This window comes from Elephas maximus, chromosome 6 (assembly GCF_024166365.1).
Source record: "Elephas maximus indicus isolate mEleMax1 chromosome 6, mEleMax1 primary haplotype, whole genome shotgun sequence".
Classification (NCBI taxonomy): Eukaryota; Metazoa; Chordata; class Mammalia; order Proboscidea; family Elephantidae; genus Elephas; species Elephas maximus.
Window position 1 is genome coordinate 116,590,640 of NC_064824.1, and position 22,924 is coordinate 116,613,563.

General features: G+C 51.9%; 1 protein-coding gene across 6 annotated transcripts in view; it reads right to left on the reverse strand.

The window, feature by feature from the left end:
- TNS1 (tensin 1) overlaps positions 1–22,924 on the reverse strand; it is a 254,365-nt gene that overhangs the window by 190,842 nt on the left and 40,599 nt on the right. For all 6 annotated transcript variants that reach the window (XM_049888124.1, XM_049888125.1, XM_049888126.1 and 3 more), the window contains exons 2-3: positions 13,796–13,910; positions 1,687–1,724 (exon numbers count right to left, since the gene is read on the reverse strand). In XM_049888124.1, the coding sequence (XP_049744081.1) occupies positions 1,687–1,724; positions 13,796–13,910 (153 nt within the window). The remainder of the gene's footprint in view (positions 1–1,686; positions 1,725–13,795; positions 13,911–22,924) is intronic.

The window sequence follows — 22,924 nt, forward strand, 5'->3', positions numbered from 1 at the left end:
CTGTCTGTCGGCAGAGATATGGTAGTCAGCTTCCGTAAAGATTACAATCTTGGAGACCCCATGGGACATTTATACTCTGTTTTATAGGGTCGCTGTGAGTCAGAATCAATGGCAATGGGTTTTTTCTTTTTTAATGATGCTGAACAGGTTTCAGTGGCACTTCCAGACTAAGATGGACCAGGAAGAAAGGCCTGGAGATCTACTTCAAAAGCAGCCCCATCTGCAAACAATCATGGAGATGGCACAGGAACGGGCAGCATTTCATTCCACTGTGCACGGGGTAGCCGTGAGTCAGGGACCAACTTGACAGTAGATAACAACAACTATGTGCCAGGCACTGTGCTGAGCACTTTACACACATTATCCCATTTAATCCTCATACAACCTTATGAGGTAGGCTTATTATTCCCACATCCTTGAGCATCACAATGAAGACTCAGAGAGGTTACATGACTTGCCCACAGTTACTCAGCCAATAAGAAGCAGAGCTTGAGATGCACCAGACACTGGGCCTCAACTGCTTCCAGCTCCTTTTTGAAGCATCCTCCCTCCTCCTTCCTGAAAAATCAAGTGTAAACAGCAGAGGTGAGGGGTGACAGGCAGGGAGAGTACAAGCAATAATAGGGGAAAATACAGACTTTGGCTGCATAGGAAAGGTTGATGGTGAGTGCCATCTAGTTGATTCTGACTCATAGTGACCCTATAGGACAGAGTAGAACTGTCCCCAAAGGGTTTCCAAGGTTGCCATTTTTACAGGAACATATCGCCAGGTCTTTTCTCCCATGGAGCCGCTGGTGAGTTCCAACTGCTGACTTTTTGGTTAGCGGCGAAGCACTTAACCACTGCACCACCAGGGCTCCTTACAGGAAAAGTAAGCTAGGGCATTTCCACCTCCAGAGAGAGCTGAGCCCATGTGATGGAGCAATTTCCTTCCCAAACTCATAATCCATCCTGGTGTCACGGATCCCGCCCCCAGCCCGTTGCTGCAGCAGACTTCAGCTGATCGTCACTCTTCGGGAGAGGATGCCGCAGCGGGCCAAGCGGCCTGGCAACCACGACCAGCAATCTCCGCTTGCCTCAGTCTCCCTTTCTCACTAAGACCATTCGGGAAACACTCATGGGGAAACTGAGGATCAAGTCGCAATCTGGTCAATAAAGAGAGGTGAGACGGTTCTCAGGAGACTCCAGGCCCAGCATGCTCGGAACCTCCTTCCTCCTCCCTCCCCTCCCCACCACGCTCCCCGCCTACCCTCTTCTCCCGCCCTGGGGTCCTGTGCCTGTGGCTCCAACCGGAGCTCTGCGTGCCCGCAGGGTAAATGAAACGCAACCCCCCTTCGTTGCTGCCCCCCTCCCACGCCCCCTTGATAAGGAGGGGAAATACTTTCGAAGGCCCCTCGCTGGGAGCTCAGGACCCTGCCGGCCACCTTCAGTAGCCGCCAAGACTGCGCGCAGCACCCCCTACTCGGATCCCCCCCGGCCCCCCCACCCCGTCCCCCGGTCCTCGGTCCTCGCCTTCACCTTGACCTGCGCCCGCTCCCAGCCGGGGCGCTTTGCATAAACAAAGGGAGGAGGAGGGGACAAGCCGGGCATCGCCCCCGCCCCGCCGGCGCCCCCCCTCCAGTCCAACGACCCCGAGCCAGCCGGTCCCCAAGCCCCCCGGCGGCCCGGCAGCTCACGGCCCCTTACCTTGGCCTGGCATTTCCGATGACAGGAGAAGCTGCAGACTGCGAGAGAGCGAGACACAGAAAGAAAGTTTGTAGCCGCGAGGTATGAAATGGAAACTCAGGCGAAATCTCCTCCCACCCCGCCCGCAACCCGCGCTCCGGAGGGAAGGAGGGACCGAGAGAGGGAGGGGGCGGAGGGGGCGACTCTGGGGCCTGGAGACTGGGGCGGGGGCGCCCGGAACTGCAGACCTGCGAGCTCGCGGGGCGCCGACCCCCCAGCGCCAGAGCCCCTCCAGGAGCGGGAAAGAGGGGCAGGAGGAGGGAAGGGAGCCAGCTCCCAGGCTGGACCCCCGCCGGGGGTAGAGGTGGCCCCGACCCAGGCCCCATGCCAGCCAGGCCAACTGTAAAGGGGGCTTCCCTCCTAAACACACACACCAGGCAGGCAGACAACACATGGGACCCCAGAGAAACACAGAGACCCAACTCATGGCTCAGGACAGGGCACAGGCAGCGATCTATTCACTTGCTTACACGCACAGACTGTCATAACACTTACACCCAGACACATACACACACATACACACCACTTACACCCAGACACACAGCCACACACACACACACACACACACAGGGAAGACCCTCAGGAGTCAAAACCTGACACAGATGTGTGGGCACAGACATGTGGACAGATCTCCCACAGACTCACAAACTTCATGTGCAAGAGCTGAAATACACACACACACACACACACACCAGCCTTGCTCCACCCTCCCACTACCAGAAGCTGGAATCAAATTTCCTATCAAGTTCGCTCCAACTGGAATGTCCCCAGCCCTGCCCACCCCACCCCACCCTCCTGTGCTTGGGTGGGAGGGGTGCTGCCCCTTAGTCCTGGGACTCCTGCTGAGTGGTTTGATAACCTCCTTTCCCCCAGGTGAGATGAGGTGAGTGGATTCAGGAGTTGGGTTTCTGTGCTGACTTGGGCCTTGTCAGCCGCTCAGGGCCTGCTGAGGCTGGTGGGTTAGGGGTACTGGTTAGAGAACTGGAGAGGGAGAGGCAAGGGAGCCGCTTGGACCCCAAATCCTCCACAGCCACAGCCCTGGGCGACAAGGCAGCCATCTCCTCCTCTTGGATCCACAGTACCCCAGCCACTTCTAGCTTTGAGCCAGCCTGCACCCCATTAGAAGATGGTGCAGTGGTTAAGTACTCAGTTGCTAACTGAAAGGTCAGCGGTTCAAGCCCACTAGCTGTTCTGCAGAAGAAAGATGTGGCAGTCTGCTTCTGTAAAGATGACAGCCTTGGAAATCCTATGGGGCTGTTCTACCCTGTCCTATAGGGTCGCTATGAGTCGGAATCAACTTGATGGCACCCGGTTTGCTTTTGGTTTGGTGTTCCTCAGCAGAATGCAGGAGGGGACGTTGAGGCACAGATTAAGGCCAGGAGTGGGCAAAAGAGTCTCCAGGGTTCCCCACACCAAGGCTTCTGGTTTGTCTGTGGCATAACAGAGTTGGGGTGGGAGAGAAACTGGGAAGCAAACTGGGTGGAGTTTGGGATGAGACCTTGGTCATGAACCCTCGTTCTTCAGAACTGAGTCCTGGCCCCAGCTCAGGCCCGTGACTCAGCTGGTACTGAGGAAGCCTTCCTTGACCACACTGGCCACCCATTCCCAATCGGAGACTTCTCCACCCCTGGCCTTGATGAGACATATTCACCCCAGCCGTGCCAGGACATACCCATCACTCAACTCTAGCCCTACCCCATGCCTTCTTCTCTGGCCTTAGAGCATAGAATTGAGAAAGCCTCAGGAAGGGATCTTCCCCTTTCCTCAGCTGACCAAATCCTATGCCTTCAAGAATATATCCCAGCACTCCTCCTCTGGAGCCCTTCCTCACTGCTCCCTACCTTTGTAGGTATCTTGGTTCTTACAGTTGTGAGTGCCTTCAAGGGAGTGACTTGCCTGTGTGTGACTCTCTCTTTCACACACACACACCCTGCACAGCACTTCGTATACAACAGAAGCTTAATAAATTTTTGCCGAGTTGGACCTGACCAAAGATCTCCCTTGGAGTTTATGTGCACCCCCATTTAATCATCCTCACACCCACTCTCACCTCACTCTAAGCTATAACACACAACCACCCACACCAACATTCATATTCCACCAAAAAGACATCCCTGAGTGTCCACTCTGGGCCTCCCAACCCCAATCTGGACAACAGGATGACAATGAGAGTCAGGACTTGGTCTTGCTCCAGCACCGCACTTTTACACTTCTGACAGTTCCCAGAATGCATAAAACTCTCTCCTACCTCAGGGCCTTTGCACTTACCGTTCCAGCTGCCTGGAACATTCTCCTCACTCCAGCACTCCCATCTTCACCAAGCTGAATCCACTCAAAGCCATCTCCTCAAAGAGGCCTTCCCTGGCCACCCAGACTAGGGTACCAGTTGTCATTGAGTTGACCTCGACTCATGGCAACCCCACAAGTGTCAGAGTAAAACTATGCTCCATAGAGTTTTCAATGGCTGACTTTTCAGAAGTAGATTGCCAGGCCTTTCTTCCAAGGCACTGCTGGGTGGACTTGAACCTTCAACATTTCAGTTAGTGGCACAGCACATTAACCATTTGCGCTACCCAAGGACTCCCAGGCTAGAGTAAGTCCCCCCATTTTCACTCTCAGCACTCTATTTCCTTCACAGTACTGTTCTCAATCTGAAGTCATCTTGGGTAATTTCCTGCTGGTTTATGTATATAGTATATCTTCTGACACCAGACTCATGAGGGCAAGGGAACACACCTGTCTCATTCATGTCATATTCCTAGCCACTAAAATAGTGTCTGCTCCAGGCCCTGCCAGGTCATACAGCTTCTTTGTACAAATTAGAAAATGGGCCTTATCTGGGCTGACCAGCCCAGGGGACACACAGCTGGACTGTTGCACAGTGGCTCTGTGGGAAGGGTGAGAAGTTGCCCTTTCCCGAGGCAGACCCAGCCCTGGGCCTTGGTGCATGGCTTGGTGAGCCCAGTGTGAGCTGACTCCACTGTTCTCTTAGGCAGGCGGCCTTGGCAGTGAATGGCTTGCATGACCATACAGGGCAGCCCTGAATGTCACATAGTGAGCAGACACTCAAAGAACGTCCTTGAGAAGTCCACGAATGGTGAGACAGATCAGAAATAACTGGGCAATTGCAATACGGTGTACTGAGTGCTTCCCGAGCATGACCGAATGCAGGGAGCCAGTCCTTGGAACTCAGGAGGCTCTATGGTGGGGAGCAAAGAAAAATGAAAGAGCTCAGCAAACTCAACTCAAGTGGCAGGTTTCAAGCAAGGCAGGCATGGCCAAGCCCATGCCCATGGATGTTCACGTCTTCGGAAGCACCGTCCCAACCCCCCAGAGGCCTTCTCTGTCTGAGTTCCCTGAAGGTATGGCTGTCCCCTGTCACCTATCTTGGATTTTCTTCCATGGTGCAGTGTTTCCTCCTATTTAACTTCCATCCCTCCTGCTGTAATTTAAACTTTGGGCATGATTTTCTATTGGCTTCTCACTTCCCAATGGTACATTCAGGTGTGTTACAGAAAGAGAAACTGGTAGCCAGCCTCTAAGATACTCATGCCCTCGTGTGGTTCCCTCCCATGGTGAATAGGGCTGCTTTGTGTGACCAATAGGATATTGTGGAAATGATGGCAAAGTCCTCAAAGACATTGTGGCTTCAGCCTTGGTCCCTTGGATCCCTTGCTCTGGGGGAAGCCAGTTACCATGTCATGAGGACACTCAAGCAGTCCTCTGAAGAGCCCACATGGCAAGGAACTGAGGCCTCCTGCCAATAGCCTTGTAAGGGAGCCATCTTGGAAGTGGATCTTCCAGCCCCAGTCAAGCCCTCAGATGACTGCAGCCCCTGCTGACATCTTGACTGGAACCTCATGACAGACTCCAAGCCAGAACCCAGCTAAGGCACTCGGGAATTCCTGACCCACAGAAACCGTGTAAGATAACCATTTTTTACTAAGTTTTCGAGTAATTTGTTTACACAGCAATAGAGAAATAATACAGAAACCAAAGCACAGGATGCCTCAGAAAGCAAGAGGCCAGTGGCTGATACTGGGAATCAAGACCAGGGACCCACCTCCTGGGCCCTTCCTTGCCCCCTGAGTTCCTGCACACTCTCTCATTAATTCCTTTTCTTTATTCTCTATTCTCCCTTTCTTTATTCTCCCAACCAGTTAGTCCTCAAATCCCAGAAAGTAGCTACAAAGAGGCTGTTGAATCCCAACATTCCTCCCCAGCCCCCCGCTACTGCCCCAGTTCATACCAATTACCCTCACTGGACCCCATCTCCCATCAGTCTTGTCCCCTTCAATCCACAAAGCCAAGGCCATTTTCGAGTCCGAACTGATCACATCACATCCCTGTTAGAACCTTCTGTCCAGCTCCTCAGCATATCTTATAAAGCCCTGCATGGCCTGGCCCTGCCTCCACCTCACCACTGCCTCAAAAGAGATCTGTTCCTGCCACACCAAACTCCTGGCCTCTCCCCAGATGGACCTTTGAGTCTACAAGGAGCAGGTCTAGAATGGTGAACTCATATACATCCTTCAAGACCCAGTTCAAATGTCCCTCCTTGGATAAGCAGGCACTCAAAGATGGTCCCTCCATCCTCTGTGGTCCCAGAGTCCTCAGCTCACATCCCTTAGAAAACTCTTATTACCTTGGAGGACTAAGCATTACTTTATGATTTGCTGTACCCCCACACCCTCCACTCCCAGCATCCAACTCTGGGCTTCATGAAGGCAGAAAAAGAGGTTCTGTTCAACTTTGCAGCTTTGATCCTGCCCCCACCCCTAGCACAGGGCCTGACCTACAAATGGGGTTCAATGAATGTGTAGTAAATTTCAACATGGAAATCCTGCCCAGCCTAAACCCCTGGGACTGGGGCTGACGTTCTGGGGCCAGTGAACAGACACAGGGAGGGTAGGTGAGCCCCACTAAAGGGCAGGGAAGGAACATGGCAATCAGCCAGGGATTCCTGAGGTTTTTCAGTACAGACACTGCTAGTGATAGAGCCTGGTAAGGGAGGAATAAAGGAGGTATAATTGGTGCATCCCCCAACCACATCATCCACTGGACCTGCTGTCCATCTGCCCATTCCTAACCTGGCTGCATGTAGACTAGGTCTCGGCTCAGACTCAGGTCACTTCCTCATCTGTAAAATGGGGGTAATTACAGCATCTACCTCATAGGGTGGTTGTGAGAATCAAATGAGTTCAGACATGTGCTTGGCACCGAGTATGTTCTGTATAAGGGTTAGCTGCTATCGGCATCATCTTCATCATCATCATCTTTGTCGTCATTGAACTGTTACTATGTGGAAGAGCCCCTGTCTCCTAGTCAGAAGACCCGGGTTCTAGTCTGACTGCTATCATATGGCTGTGTGACTGCAGCAAGTCACTCGCTCCCTATGCGTCTCAGGCTTCTACGCTAAAAATGAGGCAGTTAACCAGTAGCTCCCACAGGGAATTGGCCTGCACCCTCGTCTTCTTCATTAGATGCCTCAATGTTTAAAAATTAAAAAAAAAAAAATTTTTTTTTTCTTAATTGGAATGCTGGTGTCCCTGCTGCACCCCACTCTCTTACACTCAACTGTCTGCTGACATTTACCAGCATTTACCAGCCCGAGAACTAGATGAGAGATGGGTAACCTTGGTCAGTCTCCCCACCAAAACCACCACTGCCCTCTTTCTCCCTCTGACCAAGAAAGGGAGAAAACCAAGGATCCAACCCTGAAACGGTCCCACATGGTATTGGGAAACACCTGGCCTGTGGCTGACAGGCATGCACAAGGGCAGGAAAGCCCTGGCCTCTTCTGGCATTCCTCGGATGCCCGAGTCTTCCCCAGATGCAAATCTCAGGACCAGCCCCACCTCGGCTGGGCTGACGGGTTGGCCGGCCGCTCCCAGCTCCCCCAGGAGGCCCTGCAGTCACAAACCTGCCAGGCAGCCCTGCGAAATGAAGCCTCCTGCAAAATGAAGCCCCAGGAGCAGCCCTGTCAAATCAAAGCTCCATGGAGACCCACCGTGGATGTCAGCACTACCCCATACAGCAGGGCCCAGACAGCAGTCTGAGAGGGAGTGGAGAGCCCCACTCTGGGCAGGGGTCTTTAGGTTACCTGCCGGGGGCCAAGAACTGCAGCCCCAGCCCAGCCCCTGGCCCTGGCCCTGCCTCAGCTGGGCTGCCTGTATTCTGTCCTGGGGTAGCTTCCTGCCTCTCGGGAACACAGGAAGCCAACATTGTTGGGATCTAAATGGCCTTTTCCTCCTGGACGAGGGTCGGAAAATGAGCACATAGCCTCAATGTGCACCTGACCCCACAATAACCACTGGCATGCCTGGCCCAGCCTCAATCCTTCCTTAGCTGGCAGAAAGACAGCCAAGCTGCCCACCTGCTCACCAGGCCACCCAGTCCTGCCCTGCCCTGCCCTGCCCATCTCCAGGGGCTGGGCTGAGCTGTCTCCGGGAGTGGTCAGGGCAGGAAGCATAATGTGGCTTTGAAGTTGGAGCAGGAAAAAACCTTCAAGATCATCCCATCTGGTGGTTTCCAAACTTTTATTTGAGCAGCCAAACTCCTTGTGTACGTGCGTTTTCACGTGGTCCTCGCTAATGTCGTTGGTTAACGTTTGTTAAACATGTTGAGCTCTGTTCTGAGCACTTTGTGTTTATTATCTCATTTAATCTCTGCAATAACCCTCTGAGGGAGCTATTGCTATTTGTCCGATTTTAAAGGTGAGGAAACTGAGGCTCAGAGAGCTGAAGCAATCTGCCCAAGCTCTCGCAACTAGTAAGTGGTGGAGCTGGGATTTGAATCCAGGATGTCTGAGCCAGGTGCAAGATGCTATACCATCCTGCCTACTTCAGATTTAACAGCTAAAAGCAGAGCTGCTCTCACTGGAGGGCAAAGGGATCTGGAAGCCTGGCCCCTTAAATCTTCTCTCAGACTTCCCTCTTCTCTACCTCTTGGGCTCCTAAAACACCTCCAAAGAACCTTACGGCCCCTTCAGAATACAGTTTGGAGCCTCTGATCTAACCCAGTCCCCTCTTTTGAAGAGAAAGGGGAAGCCAGACCCAGAGAGATTAAGTGTCTCACCCAAGGTCACGCAGCCAGGCAGAGGTGAGCCAGGACTAGAAGCCCAGGGTCTTCCCGCTGTGCCAGGCTGCCTCTGATGGCTCCAAGGATGTCCTAAGGCGCCAGCTGGAAGTTGGGGTCCCCAGCGAGGTAACAGAGGAGAAAGAGCCTGAGACAAGGTTTCCCCAAATCCAACCAGTGAGGGCTTCTGGGTAGGAAACGGGTTTAGTGAAGTAAAAGACTTGCCTGAGGTCTTGCAGTGAGTTCTTTGCCTGCGTATCTATTAAGTCACCATATCCCACTGCCTTATTATTTGGTCTGCCTTATTCATCTTTGAGCCTCCCAGAACCAGGACCAGGCCCCAGGGTCCTTGACTCCACCGTGCCCTGCCCCTCTCAGCCATATTATATCAAAGAGTGAAAAGCAGGAGAGCAGGGTCTAGAAGAGCCAACCAATCTCTAGGTGAGACAGCCACAGGGCAAAGGAGGCAAAAGACCCAGTCTCTCCAGATGTAGGAAAGTTTCCTCACTGGTCCCTGCCTCCAGCAGAAATCCCTCAACATTGCAAGCACTGAGAGACTGGGAACTCACAGCCTTGATATTCCATACATTCCATCCCACCCATCATCCCCAACCACTAATTCTTAGGGTTGCTGTGTTGCAGTCCAAGACTTAAAGATGTGAAGAGGAACCAGAGAGCAGAGTAAAACCCTTTGAGCTGGGTTGAGTAAGTAGAGCATGGACCAGGTTTCAGGCCACACTTGCCCCCTCAGCCAGGGAACAACCTGTACAGCCATTATATGGTGGTGGTGGGTGGGTGGGTGGGTGGGTGGACGGACGGACGGACGGGCGGGCGGGCAGGCGGGTGGATGGGTGGTGGGTGGGTGCGTGGGTGGATGGGTGAATGGGTGGTATTGTAGGGTAAAAACACAAAGTTTAATAAAGCAAAAAGAAACTATTATTTGGCATATATTCAAAAAGGTAAAAGTGAGAAGTGGACAAGCATGCTGCCAGAGCTAATGTCTGCCCAAATCCAAGGAAATATTACAGAATAGACAAAAGTGGGAAAACAGACAAGCATGCTGCCACACCCATGTCTGTCTGAGTCCAAGGAAATATTATAGAATAGACAAGAACGGGAAAACTACACAAGCACCCTGCCACAGCCATATCTGCCCAAGTCCGAGGAATATTACAGAATAGGCAAGAACAGGAAAATGGACAAGCACGCTGCCACAGCCATGTCTGTCTGAGTCCAAAGAGTGTTATGGAATCATCACTATATGTTAGCATTACAAAATGGGCAAAACCATAGAAAGCTTCACCTTTTCACAGATTGGCTAGAAACTGTGATCCTACGTTTTGAATTGTCTTTCTTAAAAATCATTGATACAGGTTTCAGCAACCATAGTCAGTAGGTTCCTCACTGGTCCAACAAATTTTCTATTCACTAAATGGCAAGTGGAAAGTCTTTTGTGGTCTGTTTGATTGGCTTAAGTGAAAGGTTCCCTTAAAGATATTTTCCAAGATTATCTTAGCTATTGTTTTTATACCTCAGGGCCCAGTTGATGTGTCCTCAAGAGCCCTTGTGAGCACAGCTCCAGCTGGGTCACATCCTCTATGCTCAAGGATAGGGAATAATGATTCCAATATTATTTTCTAAATCTGTGGGTGGGTGGGTGGGTGGATGGATGGGTCAATGGGTGGGTACAAGGGAGGGTGTGTGGGTGGGTGGATGGATGGATCGATCGATCGATCAAAGGTCTCCAACCAGTGAGCCCTGTGGCCCTCACCCCTATCCGGGGACATGGTGATCCCAGCCCTCTTGAGGATGCACATGCAGCCTGTATAGTCAGGAGTCTTTGGCTCTCCCTTGCCTGGCCCCAGGTCCTTCCGTGGCCCAGGCCTGACACCTGGTGGCGCCTCTGGAGTGAGCCCCTGGCTTGCTTTTCCTGTTCTTCCCTTCAGCTCCCCCTTTCTCCACCCGCACCCCGCCAGAGCTGCCAAACCAGCCTGGCCACCCTGGCCTCCCATCCTCCCCTCTGGTTCCCACTGGCAGGGCCAGGCTCTGATCCGGGTGAAGCCGGCACCATGTCTTGCTCACATGGGAGCCTTCCACTCGTGTGGGGTCATGTCCCTTCCTTAACATGGGCCCTCAGGCCAGGTCAGCTGGGGAACCTAGAACCACAGAACATGGGGCCCAAGGGAGACTAAGGTCAGAGAAGTGTTCAAGGTCACACAGTGAGTGTCCTGAGACTTTCTTCTCCCCATCTCCCACCCTGCCCCCATGATGTCTACTAACAGCAACTTTTGTGGGTCCCTGGGGGTGAAAGGAAAGCACAGAAGAAAAAGAACTGGGGAAGAGCCGGGGGGCTAACTTATGCAGGCTCATGGTATGGGTGTGTGTGTGGGGTGGTGGGGGGGAGGTGTGTGCAAACAAATGCAAAACCCAGACCTCAGCAATTCCTCCCTGGCCTCCCCCCTGGCTCCCACCCCTACCACTACCAGCTCTGGCCAGACCTCTTGGGAGAAGGGTGACACCATGTGGCGCCTTTTGGTATTGCAGCAGTTCCTGTTAGCCCACTTAACTTATCCTTGGTGTCCCACCCCTTCAGTTAAGAAGCATAGCCATTCGCCCTTTGCCCATGGAAGGTCTTGCCTGGAATGCCCTCCACACACACATTTATATTCACTCACTCACACGCCTCCATCCACTCCTGCCTCCAACACCCAACTGAAACTCCTCGTCCAGGAAGTCTTCCCACCCCTTAAGAATACAGACTCTCAAAACCTCTAGCTTTAGCAAGAGACTTAAACGCTCTGAGCCACAGTTTTCTCATCTATAAAATGAGGATGACACCCGCACCTTCAGGATGCTGTGATGACTGAATGAGGTCACACATGCACACACTTGGTACACAGTAGGTGCCTTAATAATTGTTCACTAGACTGGTGCCCAGCTTCCCTTCCCCCTGGGACTTCAGCATGGAAGGAGATAAGGAAAGGAGAGGGTCCGGGAGCTGTGTGAGCAAAGGATCCAGGGCAAGAGAGAACCTAGTCCACTTGGTATATTTGATGTCTTTGGCATATTGAGGAACTGAGGGAGATGCAGCTGGTTTAAGTATGGAGTTGGGCCGGGGGGGGAGGGCAGAGAGCCTGGCAAGGTGTGGACCCAGCAGCCTCACAGCTGTGGGAAGGGGTCTATGCTTTGTCTTGAGGGTAGGAGAGGCTCCTGGAGGCTTTAACCAAAGCAATGACATAACTAGATTAAGGTTTTTTTTTAAGTTCCCTGGAAGCTGGTGGAAACCCTGGTGCGTAGTGGTTAACTGCTACGGCTGCTAACCAAAAGGTCGGCAGTTCAAATCTACCAGGCGCTCCTTGGAAACTCTACAGGGCAGCTCTGCTCTGTCCTATAGGGTCACTACAGGGTCGCTATGAGTCAGAATTGACTCGACAGCAGCGGGTTTGGGTTCGGGAAGCTGGTGTGAAGGGTGGACCAGAGAGGGTGGGTCAGGAAAGAGGAGGTGGCAAGAGGGCTGCTGCAATGGACAAGGTGAGAGGAGCCAGCGCTGGAATTAGGTGGGGATGATGCAGAAAAGCGCAGTGACTGGAGCTGTATTTGGGGGGCCCTAGTTGGTGGTTTTTTTTTTTTTCTTAGTTGGTGGTTTAGTGGTTAAGAGCTACGGCTGCTAACCAAAAGGTTGGCAGTTCAAATCTACCAGGCACTCCTTGGAAACACTATGGAGCAGTTCTACTCTGTCCCTTAGGGTCGCTATGAGTGGGAATTGACTCGACGGCAATGGGTTTGGGTTTTTTTAGTCATTGATGGAGCCCTGGTGGCACAATGGGTAAGCACTCGGCCACTAACCAAAAGGTCAGCAGTTCAAACGCACCAGCGGCTCTGCAGGATAAAAGACCTGGCAATCTGCTCCCGCCTAGGAAACCCTATGGAGCAGTTCTACCCTATCCTACAGGGCCGCTATGAGTTGAAAATTGATTCTATGGCAACTGAGAACAAGTCATTGATGGGATGCGGGGTGATGGAGAGGGAGGCGTCAAGGGTGACCCCTCCCCCAGGCCTCTGGTGTGGCAACTGGGTGGGTGATAGTGCCAGTCACAAGATGGGGTACAGAGACACAGAGACCCCCCAACTGACCTCACTGTGTGATCTGGGACAAGGCACTGACTCCTCTGGCAACAGTGACAGCAAAACCACAGGCCGTTCCAGGAGCGTGTGAGATGGTGACTGAAAAACGTCCCCAACGGAGTCTGATCCAGGCCTTTTCAGCTCACCCACAAGCCACCACGAGGGGAGAACTGGGGCTTGGCTTCCTTGCAGTACTTTGAACGCCAAGCACACGCCACTCACACACCTTTCACACACCTTCCACACGCCACCCACGTGACCTCCACACACCACCCACACGCTTCCACATGCCACCCACGCACCTTCAACACACCAACCACATGATCTCCACACACCCGATACATACCTTCCACACACCATTCATGTGACCTCTACAGGCCACCAACATACCAACCACATGTCCTCCACACGCCATCCACACACTTTCAACACACCCCTCCATATACCAATCACGTACCTTCCACATGCCAACCACATGACTTCCACATGTCATCCACAGGCCCTCACATCCCTCTGCACACCCTCCACAGAGCACCCACACGCCAGCCACACTATCCATACCCCTTCCACATGCCATCTGCGTGCCCTCCGTATGCCTTCTTCATGCCATCTTCACACCTCATACCTGTCATCCACACCCAGGCCACATGCCACTTCCATACCACCCACCACCTGCCACGTGTCACCCACATGCTTGATACTTGCCATCCAATGAGCTAAGCACCCCCCACCGGATAAGAACAAGAGCACCCGAACCGAACCCCAAAGACCCACAAAGCAAAGCCACAGAATGACCTGGGCCCAGGTCCCAGGACATCTTCCCCTGAGCAAGTGCCCCCCATGTTCCCCAACCTGACCAGCAGCTCACCTTTGCAGGTGCAACCCTCCCGGGTGATGACCTGTCGGCAGATACCACAGGGCTTCACCTTCTTGAAGGTCTTCACCTTGAAGTGGTGTGTCTTGGGAGCCTCCAGGTCCTCTGGCTGTGGGAGGAGAGGGCAGAGTGATCAGACCTGCACAGAAGCTAGAGTACTGGGGAAGGAGTTGCAGATACTGGAGGAGGCAACAGGCAGGCACTGGGGAAAAGGAGAGGCAAGAGCCGCTTCACGTGCGAAAAGCCGGAGCCCATGTCTGGGAGGAGGTGCTGCGGAAGAGAGAAGACTGGGGTGTGGCAGCAGCTCATCCCAGATCCCAGACATATGGGGGTTCAGTGTACCAGTGTCCCAACAATGACTGGAGACCCCAACACCCAGGGATCACATGCCTCCCCATAGTTTCCCAACCATTTTTTACTTTTTATTTATTTTCCAGGCATTACTTATACATCGTAAAGTGCACTGATCTTAAATATATTGCTTGATAAAATTTTACACATGGATGCCCCATGTAGCTACACCCCAGAAGGCTCCTACGTGGCTCTCCCAGTCAATAGCTACCCACCAAGGTAAATACTGTTGTGGCTTCTATCAGCGTAGATTTGTTTTGCCAGATTGCTAAGCGTAAATGGAATCATACAGCCTGTATTATTGTATCTGGCTCCTTCTACTACTCAACAGTAGCCTGTGAGATCCATCCTTATTGTTGCCTAGGGCAGTGGCTCCTCCTTTTCCACTGCTGTGTAGTATTCCATTGTATGAATATCTCACCATTGGCTGCTATTGAAGGCCCTTCACTTTTAACCCATGTCCCCAGCATGCCATTTCCCTCAGTTCTCTTTCCCCACCACCACTATCCCCTGCTCCAGCCCAGAAGCCTTCTTCCAATTTTATTTTTATTTTCTGTCCTTTGCATTATGAAAATATAAACCAGTTGCCATCAAGTTGATTCCTATTCATGGCAACCCCATTGTGTCAGAGTAGAACTGAGCTCCATAGGGTTTCCAATGGCTGGTTTTCTCAGGAATAGATCACCAGGCCTTTCTTCACAGTGCCTCTGGGTAGACTCGAACTTCCAACCTTTCAGGTAGGAGCTGAGTATGTTAACCATTTGCACCACCCAGGGACTCCTATGAAAATATAGATAAGTTAAATATTCCTTCTCAAACTGCACGACACACACACTGAAATCAGAGGCAGGCTGGCAGGTGTCTGACTTGCCATGAGCCTGTGGGCCAGCCCCCACCACTACCACAGGCCTGTTTCCCCTGCTGGACAGCACCACACTCTCCAGCTCTGATAGTCTATCCTTTGTAATTACGTATGAGGGCTTACTCTAAGCCACAGAGCCCTGCACAGACACTGCTTAGGGTCTTCTGAGTGGCCTATCGTTCCCGCCCCCCTCCAGCCACGCAGGCACCCAGTCCAGGCACAAGCTGTGGGGAGCTCCCTTGCTCAGAGTACTCCCCAGGGAAGTCATCCCTGTCCCTCCAAGGTGCCTCAACATGGTATCTAACCTGATTCACTTCCCGGCACCAGCAGCAGGGACTGCCAGAACAGATACCGGCAGCTCCCGCGTCCTCTGTTCTGACACTCTCTGCACACACATGGACACACAGAGACAGGACCCCCTGCAGGGGGGTGGTGCTGTGCATTTCAAGTCCCCTTTTTGCACACTGCTGCAGGGTCTCTCAGCTCCGAGACGGGGCTAGAGGGGACAGCTTCAGGTCTTCAAAGGAGGAAGCGGGGCATTGTCCCACAAACCTGGCATGTCCAGGAGTCCTCTCTGAAGACACTGTGGAGGTGAGCCCTGGGTAGAAGATAATGCACCACAGAGAAACACAGAAAGAAAACAGACAAAATAAGGGAAAGGGGGAAAGACAGAGACAGAGAGCCAGAGGACAGGAAGACAAAAGATAGAGGTGCAGATCAAGACAAAGAGAGGACAAAAGGACACAGAAAGACAGAGAAAAACACAGCAGAGAGGGAAAGAAAACCAAGATAAAGGCAGAGGCAGAGAGAGCCCAACAAAGAATGAGATTAGATAGACAAAAATGGGGACCAGAAGATCAAAGAGTGACAGACAGACAAAAGGACACAGAAGCCTGCTTGAGTGGGCTCCCACTGGCCAGATCTGGCAAGATTTGAGCATCAAAATAAATAATGACAGTAATGGCTTAAATGAGTCCACACTGATATGAAGAAATAAATGAATAAATAGAAAGTTTGATGAAAAGCAGGATATTTACACGATCTCAAAGTACCTCCCCACATCATACTTGGAAATGACAAAGGGGAAAAGGGCAACTTTTCCTGGCAGAAGCTAATCAAGTGCTCATAGTTAACAACACCAGAAATGGGATGCCCTGAAACTGAGCCACTGAGGAGAGGCAGTGAGAAGGACAGAACATCACTTCCGGAACTCTCCCGCAAGGAGCCACGACCTGCATCTAATTGTGAGGAGACATCAGACACACCCCCATCGAAGGAGAGTCTACTAAATGAATGGCCTGTCATCTAAGATACTCAGCTGGTCTCACCCCTTCGGGAGCAAGGAAAAATGAAGAAAACTAAAGATACAAGGGAAAGATTAGTCCAAAGGACTACTGGACCACAACTACCACAGCCTCCACCAGTCTGAGTCCAATATAGCTAGATGGTACCTGGCTACCACCACTGACTGCTCTGACAGGGATCATAATAGAGGGTCCCGGACAGAGCTGGAGGAAAATGTAGAATAAAATTCTAACTCACAAAAAAAGACCAGAGTTGCTAGCCTGACAGAGACTGGAGAAACCCTGCGAGTATGGCATCTGGACACCCTTTCAGCTCACTCATGAAGTCACTACTGAGGTTTACCCCTCAGCCAAAAATTAGATGGATCCATAAAACAAAACAAGACTAAAGAGGCACACCAGCCCTGGGGCAAGGACTAGAAGGCAGGAGGGGATGGGAAAGCTGGTAATAGGGAACCCAAGGTCGAGAAGGGAAAGTGATAACAAGTCGTGGGGTTGTTAACCAGTGTCCAATGTCATAAAACAATATGTGTACTAACTGTTTAGTGAGGAACTAGTTTGTTTTGTAAACCTTCATCTAAAGTACAACAACAACAACAAAAAGTGAATAGCTAGTAATCTTCAAAAGCGACAAGGTCATGAGCATCAGAGGAAAACAGATTTCCAGACTGAAAAAGTCTAAAGAGACATGACAGCTAAATGCACCGGGGCGTTTTTTGCCATAAAGGACATCATTAGGGCCATTAGGGAAACATCAGTGGGGTCTGAGGATTCCATGGTAATAATGTGTCAATGTCAATTACCTGTTTTTGATGGTTGTGTTGGGTTAGGTAAGACCTTGTAGAAAAATCAGGAAACTATTTAGAGGTAGCAACATGGTGTCAGCAAGCTTCTCTCAAATATTTCAGAAAAAAGGTTCTTTGCAGCTTTTCTGAATTTTCAGATCATTTCAGAATTAAAAGAGACAGGCAGACAGAGATGGTGGGGACTCAGGGAAGCAGAGACAAAAGCCCAGGGCAGAGGGGCAGACAGCAGAAGGTGGGTGAGGCAGGAGTCAGTGGTACCAGGCGCCCCACAGTGCCCCCTGGTGGCTGAGCCAGGCACGGGGCTCTGCTGGGTGGGTCCAGGAGGCCAGAGCCCTGGATGCTTTCAATAAAAGCCCTGGTGGCACAGTGATTAAAGCACTCAGCTCCTAACCAAAAGGTCAGTGGTTCAAACCCACCAGCCACTCAAAGGACAAAGATGTGGCAGTCTGCTTCCGTGAAGATTTATACCCCTGAAAGCCCTATGGAGCTGTTCTACTCTGTCCTACAGTCAGAACTGACTTGATGGCAGTGGGCTTGTTATTTTCTTTTTTTTTGGTTCCTAGGATGATGGAAGAGAAAGTCTAGGGGTGGATACGCGACCTTTCTTCAAATACCTGAAGGAGCTATCACTTTAAAAAAGGACCAGATATCAGCTGGTGGTGGGGTCAGGGCTTGCACTCATTGTCCCCATCTCACAAGGAGAGGCAGGCCAGCCACCATTTGCATCCCCTCCGTTCTGCTGTCCCACCTGCTGTTTTCCCTTCTCAGCCACTGGCTGGCAGCCTTCCCACTGATTCTGTTACAGACATTTCAGGCAGGGGCCCAGTCCAAGGTCAAATGCAGCAGCCCAGGCCGTGGTGGGGGGAGGACCAGGGAGGGGACTTGGGGTTCAGTTTATGGGCTGCCTTGGGGAGACAAGCCAGAAGCCTGGGTGGTGCAAACAGTTTGCAATCAGCTGCTAACCTAAAGGTTGCTGGTTTGAACCCATCTAGTGGCTCCGTGGGAGAAAGACCTGGCTATCTGCTTCCATAAAGATTACAGCCAAGAAAACTATGGAGCAGCTCTACTCTACAAACTTGAGATCACCATGAGTCAGAATCAATTTGATGGCAACGGGTTTTGTTTTGGGGGAAGGGCAAGCAAGGAACCCTAAAACTCAATTGTCCTGGTCCTCTGCTGGTACCCCGAAAACTGCCTATCCTACCGCACTAAGTTGGGCAGAGCTCTCATTCTAGTTTACCCCCAGACTTCCCCCTTTCCATGTCCCATATCCAACCCTTCTCCAAAGCTCAGGGAAAGTGGCCTCCTTCCCAAGGCACAGGTGGGGCAGTAGCCTCCCAAAAGAGAGTCCAAGAACAGATGGGAAGCAAACAGAACCTTCCAGATTGTTTAGCAAATGCCAGGCTTCTCCCGTGAGTCTTGGGTTTCCCTGCCCTGCCTGGCCAGCTCCATGAAACCTGAAATCTCTCTCCCGTGGGTTTGGAGAGCAGGAAGCAGGGTTCCAATAGACTCTGGCCTCTCTCCCAGCCTCCCTAAGGAGCCCCAGGTGATGTCTAGCATGCTGTGCTGCCCCTCTCCTCCACCCCATTCTGGCTTTCTGGGATGAAGCAGCCTTGGAGACTGGCTTTCTAGGCTGTGTGGCCTTGAGAATATTGGTGACTTTCTCTGGTCCTCATATTCCCCAAATGAAACGGAGGAGTTTGGACAAGACAGACTGAGTGTAGATAGAGTGGGGGGGAGATGGGGCAGTTTGGGATGAAGAGCCTGGGGGAGGTAGCCATCCTGCCAATGGCAACGGAAAGCAGGAGTCTGAGGAGACCTCACCCCTCAGGTGAGGGGCTGGGAGACCCTGGGTGGGAGTGAGGAGACCAGCTCTGCCACCCCCAGGCTGAGCAGCCCCGGGCCTCGACCTCAACTCTGCCAGCCTTGGCTTACCTGCTATGAAATGGGTGCCTGGTGATCTTGCAAAATGAGCCATCCCTACAGGTTTTAACGTTTCCCGGGATGATGCAGGAGAAAGTCTAGGGTGGATATGCCACCTATCTTCAAATACCTGAAGGAGCTATCACTTTCAAAAAGGACCAGACATCGTCTGTGGAGTTAGTGAACCCAAACCCATTGCTGTAGAGTCGATTCTGACTCATAGCAAGCCTATAGGACAGAGCAGAACCACCCCACAGGGTTTCCAAGGAGCAGCTGGTGGATTCTAACTGCCGATTTCTTAACCACTGTACCACCAGGGCTCCAGGGTTAGTGAAGGCAAAACAAAAACCAGTAGTTACAAGCTCCCCAGAAGGTCTCTATGTGGCGCAAACGGTTTGCACTTGACTGCTAATCTAAAGGTTGATGGATCGAACCCATCCAGCAGTACCTCGGAAGAAAAGGCCTGGCCATACGCTTTTGTGGAAAAAAAAGGGAAAGCCATGAAAACCCTATGGAGCAGTTCCGCTTCAGAGCTGACTTAAGAGCAGCCACAACAGAAGCTCCACAGAGGTACATTCAGGCTCAGTGGGGAAAAAACGGCTTCTTAACAATCCGATGTTAAAATGTTATATATGAAAAAATATATGTAAGAAAATAAGAACAGAATGTCTGGAACCTACCCTGCCCTCCCAGGGTGTTTCTGCAGGTACAGGCAGAAGACAGGAAAGAGCCTCAGAAAGTGTGAAGTGCCTTCAATTGTGTGGCTTGTTACAACAATGACCACCATTTCTCCTGACAAGGGGCAGGCAGCCTCAAGAAGCCACCCCGCTGCCCGCCCGGCCCCGCCCCGCCCTTGCTGGCTTGGTGGCTCCTAAGAGACCTCTGGGGGAACTCAGGTCAGAAGGAGGCACAGCCACGACAGTACTGCGTGGTCTCCGCAGCCCCCACCTCCCTCGAGAGCCAGAGCCCAAAAAAGGGGGAGGGTCCCGGTCCGGAAGTCATTCTTGCCAGCCTTCCATGCCAGTCCCCACCCAACATCAGAGGTCTTCCTGGCCCTCAGGGGTATCCTCTCCCGTCCCTCCCTCCCTCCAGCCAAGCCTGCCTGCCAGATATGCATCCCAGCCAGAGGGGTGCGGCCCATCTGGCTCAGGCAGCCTTGGCGGGAGTCCTTGGCCCTGGGTGGGAAAGACTGTTTGTTAGTTCCTTCCCACCCGGTGGGGGCAGAGCAGCAGCCGGGGGTGGTGACATGGATGGAAAGGGATGATGGTGCCCTGGGGTCCCCAGCTCCTGAGTTTCTGTCCCCTCTCCACAAAGCTTCCCCAGCCCTGCCACCCACTAGGCTTCCTGTGGCCAAACATGGCACCCTGGACGTGAGGAGAAGGCAGGAAGCTCGAGCCAGTAAGTAACCCAGCCTTGAAACCAGGCGAGGGGTGGGGGAGGGGCTGAAAAACAGGCCTAGGACAAAACTGGAGAGTCAATTCGTCCTCTCCCTGCCTCCTGTCCAGCTACCACTCAAAGTCACATCACCCTTAGGTAGAGAGACCAGGGCCTGGCTTGACACCAGTTGGTCTATGGGGAAGACTTGTATCCCTGACAGAGCTGCAGGTGCCTTCTGGGAGGCCCACAGCCACCTCAGATCCAAGGCTCCCCTATCCCACCTCACCTTCACATACACAGGAAAGTTCCTCTCCCCCGACCCAAACCCCCTAGCCAGCTAATGACCTGACGTGTTTTGGTTGCCCCGTGTGGAAAATTCTGAGTCATTCTCCACCCCTCCCTGCCTTCCATCCCCCAATCCACCCAGTCGCCAGATTCTGTGAATTTTGCCTCCTGAACATGCTTTTGTCCTCCTGGGCTTTTTACTTCCACCGCCTTTGCCCTAGTGGAGGCCTTGTCACTCCTCTCCAGGGCTGGTGCACAGCCAACTGGGTCCCCAGCGCCAGCATCATCCCTCTCACAGCCTCTCCACAGCCTCTAGAGGCACAGCTCTGTGGGGTCATTGATATGCCCACTTGCCCCACAGTCATCCTGTGGCTTCCTGTGCATGCAAGGCAAGCTGCCTCCATCCATACCGGGCCCACCTTGCCGGTCTCAGTCCCCACAACCCACTCCCCAATTCTGTGCTCTGCAGCCATGCAGAGCGCTCCACACTCCCAGCCACAGCCCCCCTGGCCCGCCTCTGAGCCTCTGCTGTTCCCTCTTCCCGGGATGCCCTTCCTCCCCTCCCTACTTGTCAAGTTTCCAGGCATCCCTGAAGCCTAATTCCAACTTTGTCCCCTCATCTTCCCCACACCCTCAGTGGCTGTCAGAATCAACCTCCCTGCCTGCTGTCTTCTTTATTTATTTTGAAAAATTTCAAAGCTTTGGAAAAGATGAAGACCCATGTGCTTTTCACCTCCATTCACTGACTGGTGCCATTTGGCCACTTTTATACACGTGCGTGCTCTTTCTTTCCCTCTGCCGTCTATGTAACCACAATACAATTACCACACTTGGGAAATTCAACATCAATGCACCACTATTACCCGCCATTCATTCCATATTCTGATTTCTTCTGTGGCCCCCAAAATATGCATTAGTGCTGGGTCTTTGCATTTTGGATTCAGGATCCAATCAAGACTTTGCATCATATTTAGTTGCTAGCTCCCTCTCGTCCCCTTTAATCTAGACATATTACCCTGCCTTGTTATTTGTCTTGCATGACATTTTTGAAGAATCCAGGCCAGTTGTTTTGCAGAATGTTTCTCAATTTGGATTCATCTGGTCAATTCCATGATTCGCTTCAGGTTAACATTTTTTAGCAAGCCTATTTTTTTTTTTTATTACCTGGGCATCGCCTGCTTTCTTCTGTCACAGTTTCTTTGAGCCCCATTGTAGTACTTGATACAATTTGATTCATCTGGGCTCCTCTGCTTTTTAGCTGGGTGAGTTCAAGCGAGTTGGTGAACCCCTCTGCCTCACTTTACTAATGTGTTAAATAGGCTAATAATAGTAACCATCTCAGACAGTTGTTGTGAGGATCTATGAGATAATGCCTATAAAGCAGTTCACACAGCGCCTGGAACACATAAGTGCTCTCCGAATGTGAGTTATGATGGTGTTACCATTCCTCGTGTGCGTGCCGATCAACCCACCAGGCAGCAAGTCTCAGCATGGGCTCTCTCTCTTCTGTGCCCAGCGCGGTGTGGGTTCAAAACAAGTCTGAAGGACCGTCTACTTCAATTACACCTCATTTCCACTACCTGCACTCAGGGGAGAGAACACGGGTCACCCTCTTCATTAGCCACAGACACCAGGTGCTGACATCGCTGGGCTAAGGAAAATGCTCTTTGACTCCAAATACCTGTGGATCTCCAGTGACGGGAAGAGAGTGGAGACCAATATTTCCTGAGCTTCCCCTCCCCGCCCCCATGTTACAGAGCAGAAAGTCGAGACTTGGAGAAGTGACTGTGCCCAAGATACAACGTGATAGCCCTCAGCCCCCAACTCAGTTTCCTGAGCTGGACAATTCCTCTCCATCAGCCTTTCTTTTTCTTTCTCCCTGTCCCTCTTTTTCTCTCTCTCTCTCCTTGGCTCCATAATACAGGTCCCTAACATTTCTGAGCACTGAGTCCCTTTTTCTGCTCTGCTCCTGGAGTGGGCAGAGCTCAGAGAGAGTAGATGATCTGAGCCCCCTTAATGGGGCCAGGTGCCATGTGGAGGGATTGATGGAGGTTCTCTCAATTAACCCTCACAACAACATCCTGTGAGGAGGCTGAGGAACTTGCCAGGGTCACACAGGTAAGACAGAATTGAACAAAGATTAAATCCAGGTTTGTCCAAGGCAGGGTCCCAAGTCCCTTACACTGTACTAACACCATTCCCAAGGGTATGTCAG